Source organism: Mastigoproctus giganteus, chromosome 12 (genome assembly GCF_048544385.1).
Source record: "Mastigoproctus giganteus isolate SK-2022 chromosome 12, ASM4854438v1, whole genome shotgun sequence".
Taxonomy (NCBI): Eukaryota; Metazoa; Arthropoda; class Arachnida; order Uropygi; family Thelyphonidae; genus Mastigoproctus; species Mastigoproctus giganteus.
Window position 1 is genome coordinate 23925800 of NC_143586.1, and position 14126 is coordinate 23939925.

At 39.9% G+C, this 14126-nt stretch overlaps 1 protein-coding gene across 2 annotated transcripts in view; it reads right to left on the reverse strand.

Annotated features, from left to right (window-relative positions):
- The window catches only part of LOC150076788 (protein singed-like), a 60631-nt gene that overhangs the window by 11334 nt on the left and 35171 nt on the right, over positions 1-14126 (reverse strand). For both annotated transcript variants that reach the window (XM_090386245.1, XM_090386246.1), the window contains exon 3: positions 3288-3444. In XM_090386245.1, the coding sequence (XP_090242371.1) occupies positions 3288-3444 (157 nt within the window). The remainder of the gene's footprint in view (positions 1-3287; positions 3445-14126) is intronic.

A 14126-nucleotide genomic window follows, 5' to 3' on the forward strand; every position in this document is an offset into this window, starting at 1 on the left:
GGGCTTTTCTGGCCTCCAGTTTACACTGCTCAAAAAACGTCATATCTCTCTGTATCGCAACTCCCAGATCCCTTTCTTCCTGTACTGTTTTAATTCAACCCCACCAACTGTATAATTCATTTTGTGGTTGCTCTTTCCCAAGGAAGATCTTGCATTTTGCTTTAAGTTGACTAAGTCCGGAAACTTAATTGTCAAACCTTGTACGTCGGTTATATCTAATTAGAAATATTTCGCAAAGAATCTCGGAAATATTACCGGTTTATCCCTTTACTCGTTTCATCTTGGTTGTAATCTAAAGCGCCGTTTTAGCCCAAGCCATCACTAGTAGGTTAATGTCATCGCTGACAAGGCCAAATATAGAGGTCCACTAATCCAATACATTGATAACCTTTTCAATGGAACAAAAAGAATATCCTGTGTCCAGACGCACGGAACTATAAACGCAACACAAAAGCCATGCGTGACGAAGAAAAACTACCCACGTGCGCACGCGAGTCATTTCTGGGAGATTCACAAAGCTAGAGCTAAGTTTAACGTTGATTGATATACTGTTTCCGCGGACAATGATCCTCATGCTCTCCGTTGGCTGGTTACTATGACAACAGAGTAACCTTGAAACGACTGGGTCGTTACCCTAGAACAGCATTTACCAAAGGTACGTTCGCAATGCCAGCTGATCAATGAAACACGCTCACTTCAAACATAACATGGCATTTTATCCAAAGCTTGTTAACTGTGGGAGAGTTGGAACGGTTAACTAATGAACTAAGAAGATAAGAATCCACCTCGTAGACGTTTGCGATTATCCACGCCACCTTATGCAGTAGTCAGCAAACATATTCTGAATTCCCGTGTTGGACAGGATCAGCTTTGCAATTGTCTTTAGAACGTACTGCAACAGGAAGTGTAAGTTTTTCTTTTTTCTTTCCCTCAGAAACTGCGGCTTTTCCTCACAAGTTCATTATATTCAGTTTACTGGAACAATATACAAGGTGTGGCAATAAAGTTCCTGGACTGGAGAAATAAAAAGAACACAAAGCGAAGGAGCTCAAAGGTTTTATTTTTATTCAACGTAATCATCACCTGATTGAATACACTTCTTACAACGTTCTAAAAGTTTCTAAAAACATTCAGCAAGTGTCCAAAGAGATTATGAAAATTACCTCTTTGGTACATCACCTCTTACTTGATCCTTTCATACTTTTGGAGCCTATTTTATTTGCCCTATCATAAATAAAAATAATACATTGTTAAGAGACAAATTTCCTCAATGGCAATAAATGTTAGGGTATGACTATTAAAAACACCATCTGCTTCCTCCATCGATACGCATGCTGTCCTAATTATTCTGGAGAGATAACGTAGCTTGCTAAACACACTTTTAAAAATCCTAAGGGAGCTCTTTAAAAATAAGTTGAATTACAACTTGTAAGTGAAGGATTTTTCTTCAATCAGCTGCAACTTTTCCTCCCGATTCATATGCAGTTCACCGACACGATATACTTGACCCCTCGTGGACTTAATTACCTTGGAACCTGCTTTAGATTCACTCCCTCCGTTCAGTTTTACATTTAAGATGCCATCCTTTTTTCATCTCCATGGTACAACGTAATTGCATTGCACTTCTGTCTTTTGGGCCATGTTTTTATTTTCTTTCTTCTATTAAAAAGCATCTTTTTCCCATTAATGGAAAAGCAACTTGTCTGCCTTCATCTTTTTATCTTCCGAAACCATGTCCTTTTTTAAATTTAGTTCCTGAATGAGTTTCTTTGGACTTCAGATTAAATTACGATACAGAGCCTCATTAGAGCATTTCCCCTTAAGCTGGATTTAAGTGCATTGAAAAAACAAGAAACGTAACGCACCGTTTGATGCATGGATAATTTAGAATTGCAAGTTTTGTAATGAACACATTACATTACATTTTGCCCTCGTGGGTAGCACAGTTGGTAGGATGCTGTACTCCCCACACCAGGTGGAAAAGACCTGAGTTCGAGTCCCCTCGATGACGTGAGGAATTTTTGTGGGCCTTTTTCACAACCTGGCTGAGTTAGTGGGCGTCAGGCGAGGACAGCGTGGTTTTTCATCCAACAAAACAGAAAATCAAGTTATTGTGCATGTTGTGCACAGCCTCTTTCTGTAAAAAGCTTTGAGCCAACTCAGTTTCTTCATAGAAATGAAAAGAAAGACGCTATGCCCGATATGTACAATGAATTTATATACATTGCGTTGGTTTTACATTAGTAACACCTACTTGATATCTCATGGGGCCACCTGTTGTCCGTATTACAGCTCCTACACATCTTGGCATGGACTCCACAAGGACTTAATATCTCATGAGGCTACCTGTTGTCCGTAATACAGCTCTTACACATCTTGGCACGGACTCCACAAGGTGTTGCAGGGCGTCTTGCGGTAGTGCTACCCATGTTTTGAACAATGTCCAGTAATGTCCGCACGTTGTCAAGTCGATGGCCACAGTCGACGGCCATCATGAATACCCATACTCACTGCGAGACACAAGAATCTGCACCTTGCATGGACACTTCAGCACCAACACTGGATTACCCGAATGTGAAAATCTGTCGCCTGGTCTGATGAACCCTGTTTGCAACTCTATTATGCTGATGGGATTTGAAGAAACCACTCTTGGTGTTCGGCAGCTGAAGATGGTGGAGTTATGGTTTGAAGTCTATTTTCATGGAATATCCTGGGTGCTATGATCACCATTAATCAATGGCTCAATGAGAACTTCTACCTTTCTATCATCGCCGACTAAGCACACCCCCTATACGATGACAGTGTATCCGGACAACAACATCTATCAACAAGACAACTCATACTACGTCCTCCTCCTGGAAAAGGACATTCGATTTTCTATTTTCTGAATAAAAAAAAAACCCGAGTTTCCGGGAGAAAAAATCATGCTATCCTCGCCTGAGACCGACTAACTCAGCCACGTTGTGAAAAAAGCCCACAAAAATTCCTCACATCATCACCGGAATTCGAACTCAGGTGTTTTCTATCGGGTGGAAAGGGCGAAAGACGGCGAATACCAACTGTGCAACCCCACGAGGACCCGAAATATGGATTTTAGTGCATAATTTGTTAATGTTTTAGTTTTCTAAGGAATTCTAAGTACAAAAAGCAGAACGTATCTCATGCCACTAGGGAGGAGAAGAGGAGAATGTTTGCTGCAATTATTTTAATAAACCTAATAACAAATTATAATCTCAATTATTAATAAATATAACAAAAAAACAATAAATATTTAAAATTTAATATACTTTTTTTCTGCATTTGCTTGAATTCCAGCGCTACTTTGGAGACTCCAATATCTGTCTTGCATGGTCCGGATGTACCATCGCTTGGTGAGATTGTCAAACTCTAATTGAAAGATCTCGTGCTCAGAAATTTCGTCTTGGTTTGCAGTTACATCAACACCTGTCAAAAAAAAAAAAAAAAAAAAAAAAAAATATATATATATATATATAGGTTCCTGGATGAGTATCTAATTTTCATAAAGAGATATGCAAAAATTCCATCAATTAACAGTAGTTACCAATAAAAAATTCCAGCAGTTGCCAGCACAGACGTTAAGTACAAAGTTTACCTAATTAAAAATATTTCTTTTTAGAAAATAAGTCACCAACGACGCACCAAAAGCGAAGGCAAAAGTTTCACCATTGGCAGGAGGGCCCACAAGGCAAACGAGGCAAACAGACAATACAATATATGCAATTCACAAGCATTATATACATGCGCGTCACGACCTTAGTTGTTCCGTACAAAGATAGAACCACCCTTTTAACTGTCATCCTCCATGCTAACTAAGTGTCTTTTGGTATATAATCCCTTGGTCAGGAGGGTAGAGAACCGCCAAGTCCCCGGCGAAAACGCCTCACTGGGCCAGAGCGCTTTACAACATAGGGAACTTAAACTTCTACGCAATCTGCAGGGAACCCGCTTTTCGTCGGGCAGTAGTAAACCGGCCAATGAACACATGCAATTGCAGATACAATGCACTTGTGCCTCATAGCCTTAGTTGCTTTGGCGCTTGACATACACCTATGTATTTCTGAATAATTCGACCTAAAGATGTACACTGAAAGGACAGAATTCATGGGATACCTGGTTCCTAGGCAACGCAACGCTGTCACCCCGCTTGCTAGTGGACGAACCAACCACTTGGCAGGTACATAGGTACACTGCATTCAAATTCGATGTCAGTATGGATAAACGTCGTGAGTTTATCGACTTTGAAAGATGGATGATGGTGGGTGCCCGACGCATGGGTCACTCTATCGCGGAGGTGGAACGGAAATTGCACTATCCCCGTTCGACAGTGTCAAGAGTGTATCGGGAATATGCCATTCCCGGAATAACATCTGAACGGGGACAGCGCTGTGGGCGGAGAAAAATGGTGGATGAACGTGGTCGTCGACGTCCGTCTCGCATTGTTTCAGCCAACCGGAGAGAGACAGTGGCACAAATCGCCACCGGCTTCAACGAGGAAGGTGCAGAAACTCCACCACAACCATCAGGCGTTTATTAGCCGCAATAGATTATTGGTACGGCCGACCCACCAGAGTCTCATTCCTAACACCACGACACAGGACTCTATGCCTCAGGGCAAAATAACATCGGCACTGACTGGAGACGGGTCTCCTGGTCCTATGGAGCTTACAGGAGGATGCGTATCTGGAGGAAACCGCACGAAGCTATGCACCCGTCATGTCAACAAGGAACTGTTCAGGCAGATTGACAGTAGGTAATGGTCAGGGGCATGTTGAACTGGCATACGTTAGGACCTCTGAGTACGTCTAGACGCATCTCTGAACGGTCTAGGTTACGTGTTCATCCTTGCAAAACATCACCATCCCTTCATGGTCATCGTGCACCCACAGGGCTATGGACTCTTCCAGCAGGACAATGTGCCTCCCCCACAGAGCAAATGGTGACTAGAACATAGTTTGAAGAGTATTCCGCAAGATTTTACCACCAGGGAATGAGCCTCCCCGTTCACTGCCCATGAACCCTGTGGAGCATCTTTGGAGTGCAGTGGAAAGGTCCGTTCGAGCTTTGGATTCTCCAATCAGGATGCAACGGAATTATGGACAGCAGCGCAGCAAGCATGGATGGAAATACCTGTGGAACGCTTTTGTGAACTAGTGGATTCAATGCCTCGCCGTGTGAATTCCTTATCAGGGCGAAAGGTGGGCCTACCCGTTACTAGGTAGGTATCCACCACTTTTGCTCATAATTCTAAAAGCCAAGGATGATATGCTTCATAGATGTTCACATGTCATCATTATATAATGGAAACGGACAAATGATGTAATGCTTTGAGAGAGAGGAGAGAGGCTAGGTTAATTACTCAAGAAAGATGGTGCATAATTTTAATGAACTTTTAATTTTTGGGATAAGTCTTTCAACTTTTTTTTTTGTGGGGAGAGGGGTTGGTTACCAGCAGTCCTTATGGCAACAGTCGGTACTAGTGTTGCTACACAGTGTGCACTATTACTGATCTTCCTTTATATTTCTTCTGGTTTTTTTTTTCCAGTAAATTTAATGAAAAAGTAAGATTATTGATGATTCGATTATTAACCAACATTTTTTGGTGACAAATGAACCTTTAAGGACAAAAAAAAAAAAAAAAAGATAGCAGTTTGAGGAATGAAGCCAGAGGCGTGTAATTTTAATGAGTTTTTAATTGCAATAATGAAGTTTTAGACGCTGTACATTCGATATTCTATGCGTGAGATATTTTTTGTGAGATCAGAAACATGCATCCACTTCTTGGTCTCTGTCCCTTTAATTAAGAGAAGATATTGAAATTGAACAAGCTAAGTTTTCGTTAGCGGTTCAAGGTCTTGTTTTGCAATTTTTTAGGTACACAGAAAACGTCTGATGAAGGCAGTCTCCTTAGCCACAACGTTACCTGATTACATCTACTAGAATCTATTACGTTCATAGCTCCGTTGAGTTTCCATTTTAATAATGATGGTTGCCAAGAGCTTGTGTATCAAAGAGGTAAGGTTGTCAATTTAAAGTTGCAGTGAAAGCATAGGGAGTCGGTTGTCTTGTTGTTGGGTTTTTTTAGGAACATCAACAACTAAAATCATATTGCGCTGTGAATATTGTCTGTAAATTGCTTATGTTCTGAGGTCAATTTTCTGTTTTCTAAATGAAAATCCATAGTTTTCGGGAGAACAAGCCATGCTACCCTCGCCTGAGATCGACCAACTCAGCCACATTGTAAAAAGAACCATAAAAATTCCCCCCATCATGGATAATTCAAACGCAGGTCTTTTCCACCCGGCGTGGGGAGGACGGCAATCCTACCAACTGTGCTAACCACCAGAGCCGTTTCTTCTTCCAATAATCCTAAGTAATTTAATATTTTTCATTAAATTTTCATTGCATTACCTCTGCAATCTAGTGTTCCTATAAAGGATCTGTAGCTGTTGTTAGAATATTACCAGAAACTGTTGCATTGCTGTCCTCTCAAGCTCGGGAATTCCAAGATGATGGAAAACTTAGATTGATTTTCACCAAAGATCTGAATATGAAGACAGTCTGTGCTAAGATAACTAAAAAAAACTTTATAGCGACCAAGAACCGATAAGAAATGTTTGAAGACCTTTCAGAAAGTATTTTGGAAGAATCCGACCTTTATGGAAAAAATATTGTGACTGGTAACGCGATGGGTTCTTCCGTATAATCTTAGAAACAAAGTCTGCAATGGAAAAAAAAAAAAGCGTATATTAAACTTTAAAGTCAAAATTATGCTGATCTCGTTTTTCAATATCAAAGAACCATTAAGGACCATAAAAGACCATTAAGAATTTATTTCACCATAAAAAAGAGTCAAAGGAGCATTGGATCCTAAAATTTTGGAACATTTAATCGAAGATTTGGCCTTCAAATGCACTGGAGAAAAGAAAGTTAAAAAAACACTTAAAAACAAAATGGAAATCAATGTTAAAATTCACAAAAAAAGATTACTTGAAATAATTTCTAACAGAATCAAGTAAACAAAAATGTGCATAATACAATTCCCCATTTCCCCTTTGAAAAAAAAAAACAACTCATGGCACGTGATATATATCCTCATAGTACTTTTTGTTGTTAAAGTCAGGCTCCAATGGAAAACATTCCAACAGCGTGCTTTAATGATAGTCTACCTTAATGTGGAATAACAAAGGCAATGATTAAACCTTCATCTTTTATTGTAAACCGTGTTTGGATATACGTATTAAGGAAGAACTTGTGATTCCAAGTGACAACAGTAATAACAGAACTGCCTGTCAAGTTACGCAGGTAATAATAGCAGCCAGGACGTTTTTTTTTTTTTTTTTTCAGGCACGAGTTTCATATCAAGCGCTTCCGGCAAGCTAGCAAAAGATGTAAGGCTCCGCCTGGTGACAGGTTTTCCTGAAGCCACGTGATTTAGAGTGGGCAGCTTTTCTCAGGTTAAAGACCGAGGTTAATGGAACAAAACTTCTCTGCATTCTCTGTCATAAAATAGAAAGAAACAGATAAGGGGAAATCCCTTAACATTTATAGATTCTCCAAGTCACATGGGAAGTCATTAAAGCAAGCGGTTAACATTTTAATGTGTGAAGGTATCGTACGATTAGTCTTTCCTATATACCGCATGAATCGTTTCAAAAAAAGCGCCACCTACCTCAAACAATTAATTATATTTAAGATAGTTACGCATGTATGAAATATAGTTATCGGAAAAATAAAATTCAATTGTTTTGTACTGTGACGTTGCTATGAATCTATAATTAAGCAAATATCTTTCTTAAGAGAACCTGTACTGTTTCCCGGACTTTCGCACAGGATTTAAACTACTGGACATGTATCAACGACTCGCTGTTTCATGACCGATGTGGGAACTAGTTCCTTTATGCTTCACTGCTTCCAACAGAAAGTTTTGTAAACGATAACCAACTTCTTTAAGAAACCTTCTTCATTTTAACAATTATAACCGATATTTAATAGTGTAATTTAACGTTCGAACTACGAATAATAAAGATGAATTTTAAATATCAAATAAAATAAAAATATACCTGTATAAAACGCAATTAAATAAATCCTGCTGTGATGACGTCATTGTCACAGTTGATTGTAACTATCGGAACTAATAACACGGTAGGAAATTTGACGACAAATATCACTCGGTGATAGAACAAATCAGGTTAAAAATGCATTCATTCCAATTTAGCTATTATTTAATTAAATTAAATATGCCTGATTATTATCAAAATATTTATTTGCAATTTAATAACACTATATTAAAACTTTATATTATATGTAATATGAAATATTTATCCTTGCATTCGTCTACCATAATAAGCTGCGTATATTCTACATAATTTTGCGCAACGAGTAATATACACAGGTGTGTAAAACTTAAGGACTAGTCAGGCTTTCATCTTCAGCTTCTCATAGGAGTGGCCTGGATATGGGAAAAGCATACCAAAGGAACCTCGTGAGGTACAGAAATGATGAAGAAAACAACAACGAAAACAAAACGGTACAGAGGGACTTTTCAAAAATGGCACCATAGCACTGGCTGCCATAATACAGATGCATCACTGCCAAAGGTGGAACAAAGGGAAGAGATGATCCTCAGTAGGAGATATGGCCACCCCTAATGTCGATGCAGGCTTTGCACCGCCTGTCCATACTTGGAACAATGTTGTTGATAAGTTCTTGCGGGATCGTCCATTCCTCTGTCAGCGCCATCTTCAGCTGGGGAACATTTTGTGGTGGGTGTGGACGTGCGGCTAGGCATCTCCCCAGAGCGTCCCATATGTGTTCGATGGGATTTAGATCGCAGGAACGGGCGGGCCAATCCATACGAACAATGTCCTCACTTTCCAAAAGCATATAAACAGCTGGCGTTATCATCCATAAACACGAGCTCGGGGTCAATGGCACCTTGGAACAGACGCATATGGGGAAGGATTACCTCAGTACAGTAGCGTGCACCAGTTACAGTACCGCCTTCCAGTATCTGGAGTTGTGTACTCCATCCAAGATAACGCTTCCCCAGATGAGAACACCTCGACCGCCATATCGATCCCTTTCACTGATGTTTGCTGGGTGATACCGTGTGCCAACCTCTTGCCGGATCATCTGACGTCCAGAATCGCTGCTGAGGCTGAATTTACTCTCATCAGTAAAGAGTACCTTATCCCATTGCGCTGCTGTCCAGTCCTTTTGTTCGATGCACCACTGTAAACGGTGTCCCCGATGGGCAGGTGTTAAAGGGGGGACACAGCGTACTGGCTGTCGGGAAAACAGTCCACCTTTTTGGAGTTGCCTGGCCACAGTAAACCGCGATATCCTGCGCCCTGTCTCCGTGCAGCTGGTTTGCAATGGATCCCGCTGTCCGGTGTGGGTCCCTCTTGGCCTGTAAGAGTATATAGCGGTTATCATTGGGCGTTGTTTTTCGTGGACGACCACCACCGGTCCTTTGAACAGCTGTACCTGTCGTTCTGAAGGCCGACCACGCACGTGAGACGATGCTATGGGCGATACCGAACTCTGCAACCACACTCCTCGCACTTTGACCGTCCGCGAACTTCCCAATAATTCGACCCCGGGTAAAGTCATCTAGATGTTGTCTACTGGCCATTTCGTTGCTGTAGCATAGTATGAAACCAATCGATGTCTCTAACAGTCATGCTCACCATTCGGTAATTTGCACAAAACTGCTGCTTTTATCTGTTTATGTAAGCCCTCTCATCACGATTGAAATTTTTGCGTGTGCCCCATCCTTCTAGTGAACGGCCACAGTTATGCAAACCGCCACAGGCTGTTTCGTTTAATTTTGTGGTTGTAACCTTTATAAATAGTGTTGGTCTTTAAGTTTTGCACACCAGTACAGGAAGTATAAAAAGATATTCATCTTGTAAAAGATCCAACGGTTTTCTGTGAGACGTTCGTAACAAAGTGTAGTTCTTCAGAGGATTACAAAACCGTGGAAACCGAAGTATACGAGAGTACCAAAATTACCGATCGGATTGCTAGAACCTGGTTAACCCTCCGGGTATTGTGTGTCCAATAAACCAAAGATTACCTTTCACATCCGTATGCAGTGAACACAATTAACGTGCCCTCCCTCGGCAGTGTTCCGCATCAACGGGCGTCCAGTGCTGTCGTTCACAGTCTCTCCACTATGGGACGTTCACCTCGAATCAGTTTTCAACGAACCTGAACTTCAATACCGCTAAAATCCGTTACAGTCTGTAGTCAATAAAAATAATAAAAAGAAGAAAGAGAGAGAGAAAGAAAAAAAACGGATAAATAGTCGACAGTACTTCATTCATTAATCACGTACCCATGTGTAACTTCTGATGCGTCAGAAATGAACAAAAACCTCTTCCATCTTAGAGATTCTACCTCATCCAAAGTGGATTAAAACTATGGAAGTTTTTTAAAAAGGGATTAATTTTTTTACTCAACAATTGACACAATCGGTATTATTAATAATGATTGTGTCGGGCCTTCAAAAGCAGATGTCCTGGAGCCCTCGTGGGTTACACATTAAGTATAATCGCTGTCCTCATTATATCTGAAACCGAATCACTATAATCGACACAATTTGATCACGTATTGACTGGATTTCTGTTTTAAAAAATATTTCCTCATTTTTAAATGCTCTTATCAATCAAAATTATTTGGAAAATAACTAATTCAATTTTCTTTATGAGATGGTACTAACAACATCTAACATTAGAACATCATGTAATACAGCATGGGAAACCAGAATGCCTATAACCGTTGGTTATAAGCATTCCAGTTATAATGTTATAACCGTTGGTTCAACTGAAATTGTTGTTTTCGGGACGCAAAGACCATATTGGGCCTCAGGGGCGTATTCAGGGATGGGCAGAGAAGGCATATACCTCCCTTAACCAAAAATTTAAAATTAAAGAAAAAGAGCGCAGAGGCGTTCTGAAAAAAAAAAAAAATCAAAAGCCTGGTCAGCATGCCCCCCCCCCCCCTTACGATGATACCTGGATACGCAACTGTTTGGATTATTAATGTTTATATTAATAATAAGAGAATAGATTAATCATTTTCAGGAAGGCGAATAATTTGTTGATATTGGTTTTGTCTCCAATGAAATTCTGCGTTGTTAAAGGTTCTTCTAAGTTTGAAATGGATAATAAAATTACGTTTCTATCTTGCAGATATTTTGGACATTCAATAATTACGTTCTTGACTGTGACGATGGAGTTTCACTGAGTACATTGAGGCAGGTCATTTCCACTTAGCAGGTAGCGGGGTGTAAGATGAGTATTCCCAAAATGTGCTTGCTCTCTCTCAAGGACAACTTCTTTTTAGTTTGGGTGTGAAATGGATATCCAAACTTGCGGATCTTGCTTGAGTTTATTATTTATATAGGTATGCCGTTTTTATTTCCACTATATCAGTTATTCGTATTGAGGTTCGATAATCGACGAATGGCATAGAAAGTTAGGTCACGTCAATATCTATTGGATTAACGGCAACCTCATCAGTATGTTTATTTCATAAGATCCCAGAGTGAGCTGGGATCCAGCAAAAGGTTATACACTATGCATATATAGAAAAGTACTGCATATGGGTAGAAGTAACCCCAGAGAAACGTACCAACTGTGTGGTACTACACTTAAGGTGGTAGAAAATGAAAAAGACCTGGGAGTAATTGTGCAGTCAGATATGAAGTTTTCTGAGCAGTGCAGACAGGCTGCTAGGGCGGGTAATGGGGTTTTGTCAATGATATATAGGAATTTTGCTAGCAGGGAAAAGGAGGTGATTGTCGCTCTGTATAAGGCAATGGTCAGGCCGCGCCTTGAGTACTGCGTACAGGTCTGGAGGCCTCATTTTAGGAAGGATGTAGATTTGCTTGAGCGTGTACAGAGAAGAGCAACACGATTGGTGAGGGTAATGAAGGGATTCTCTTACCAAGAGAGGCTTAAGTTCTCCAAATTGCAGTGGCTGGAGACTAGGCACCTGCGCGGTGATCTCATTGAGGTCTATAAGGCCTTGAATGGGTTGAGCACGCTGAATTCTGATGGGATCCTTCCACTTGTTCAGATTACCAACCTACGGGGACATAAGTTCAAATTAAGAAAGGACAGATGTAGAATAGATGTGCGGAAATTTGCCTTTAGCCAGCGGGTGGTTAATTGCTGGAACAAACTTCCATCTGTCGTTGTGGAAGTTGATAGGTTAAATAAATTTAAGGAGGAACTGGATAGGCATTTGGAGGGAATGGTGTGATTTTTTTTTTTTTTTTTTTTTTGGCTGATGCTGCATAAGCTCCTACACTTGCTTTCTTGCATCATGTGCCACTACTACTACTACTACTACTACTGGAATATTTGTTGGCTAAAATCTGAATTGGTTCAGGTGGAACAGTGTGTTTATTGGCAGATCATGTTTGCAATACATTAATTGCACTTAGAGGATCGGTGAAAATTAGATCTTTTGAATCAGGTATTATGCTTAAGTTTAAAGTCGGGAAAAACAGTGCCACACGAAATTTTGTGTCAGATTTTAAACCATCAGGAAATCGTATTAATTCTGGAGACGTGCTGTATGTAGTTGTTGAATATTGAAGTTTACTAAGCATTTCTTCCCCAGTTGATTAAAGTAATTATTGAAGGTCGGTGTGCAGCCAAGTACCCACGGCGGATAAATATTTTCAGTTTCTCTCTGAATATGGGCAAAATCAGTGTTCCAACTTTCTGCCAATAAATAATCTGCCAGTTAAAGTAATCTAAAGTTTGTTGGCTTACTTATTTTGGATTTTTCTTTCTATAAAAAAGTTTCCCACTGCGTCTTGAATAAGCATTTCCACCAGATTTAAGTGGCAACATTTTCCTCCTGATATGGAATTGGGATCATGAACTTCCATGTATCGACTGTGAACTTGTGATGGTTTAGAGTAGAGGCACCCAGGATAAGTCTGAGGGCATTACGATAGATAGGGTAAAGCCTTTTCAGTACTTCCTCCATTTCAGAATGAAATGGACGCTCCATAATCCAGACAGGATCTAATTAAGGCTCTCATTAGGTGGAGTACAGTAGTTCAGTCTGGACCCCAAATCTTGGTTGAGAGTACTCTAAGTGTATTCAGTTTTTTAAGACAGCTAGTGAGGACATATTAGCATTAGTAAAGGCACATGATGCAAGGAAGTAAGCTTATATAGCATCAGCAAAAAAAAAAAAAAAAAAAAAAAAACCCCTTCTCATCCACTAGCTCAAAATGTTTGTCTAGTTCTGCCTTGAATCTATTTAAGCTATCAACTTCTACAACGACAGATGGAAATTTGTTGCAGCAATCAACCACCCGCTGGCTAAAGGCAAACTTCCGCACATCTATCCTACAACTGTCTTTCCTCAATTTGAATTTATGCCCTCGCAGGCGATTATTCTGAGCAAGAGGAAGAATCTCATCAGCATTAGCATGCTCAAACCATTCAAGGCTTTATACACCTCAATCAGATCACCTCGCTGGTACCTAGTCTCCAGACACTGTAATTTGCAAAACTTAAGTCTTTCTTCATAAGAGCAACCCTTTGTTCCATTCACTAATCTTGTTGTCCTTCTCTGTATTCGTTCCAGCAGCTCTTACGTGTGTTATAAAAAGGTTAAATTTCTTGCCGATTCTTGTGGTTAAATTATATCATACAGCATTTGGATTCATTGTGTTATGAGAAAAGTCTGTTTATTATGTTATACGAAATTTCAGTTAATCAACCAAATTTTGTAAAACAAATGAAAACGGACGTAATACTCTTTTTCTAAAATCGGAATTTTTACTGTTCTATGCATTTATTACGTACAAGAAAAATCAGAAACCTTGGTTTTTACAATCCTCAAAAAGGAAAGGAAGTCCCAAGGTTGATGTATGAACTTCTCGGTTGACTGTCTTAGCGCACAGTTGTCTTCACGATGCGAGGACACCTTCACACTTCATTAATAAAGTTACCTAGCCTCTAGGTCGCTTTAAAAGGAGACACTAAAGTTCGGTTAAATTGTAATAGTTTGCAGAATTACTTTTTCATTTGTAAATGCTTCAGCAATTATTTCGATTTTCTAACATTTAGAGA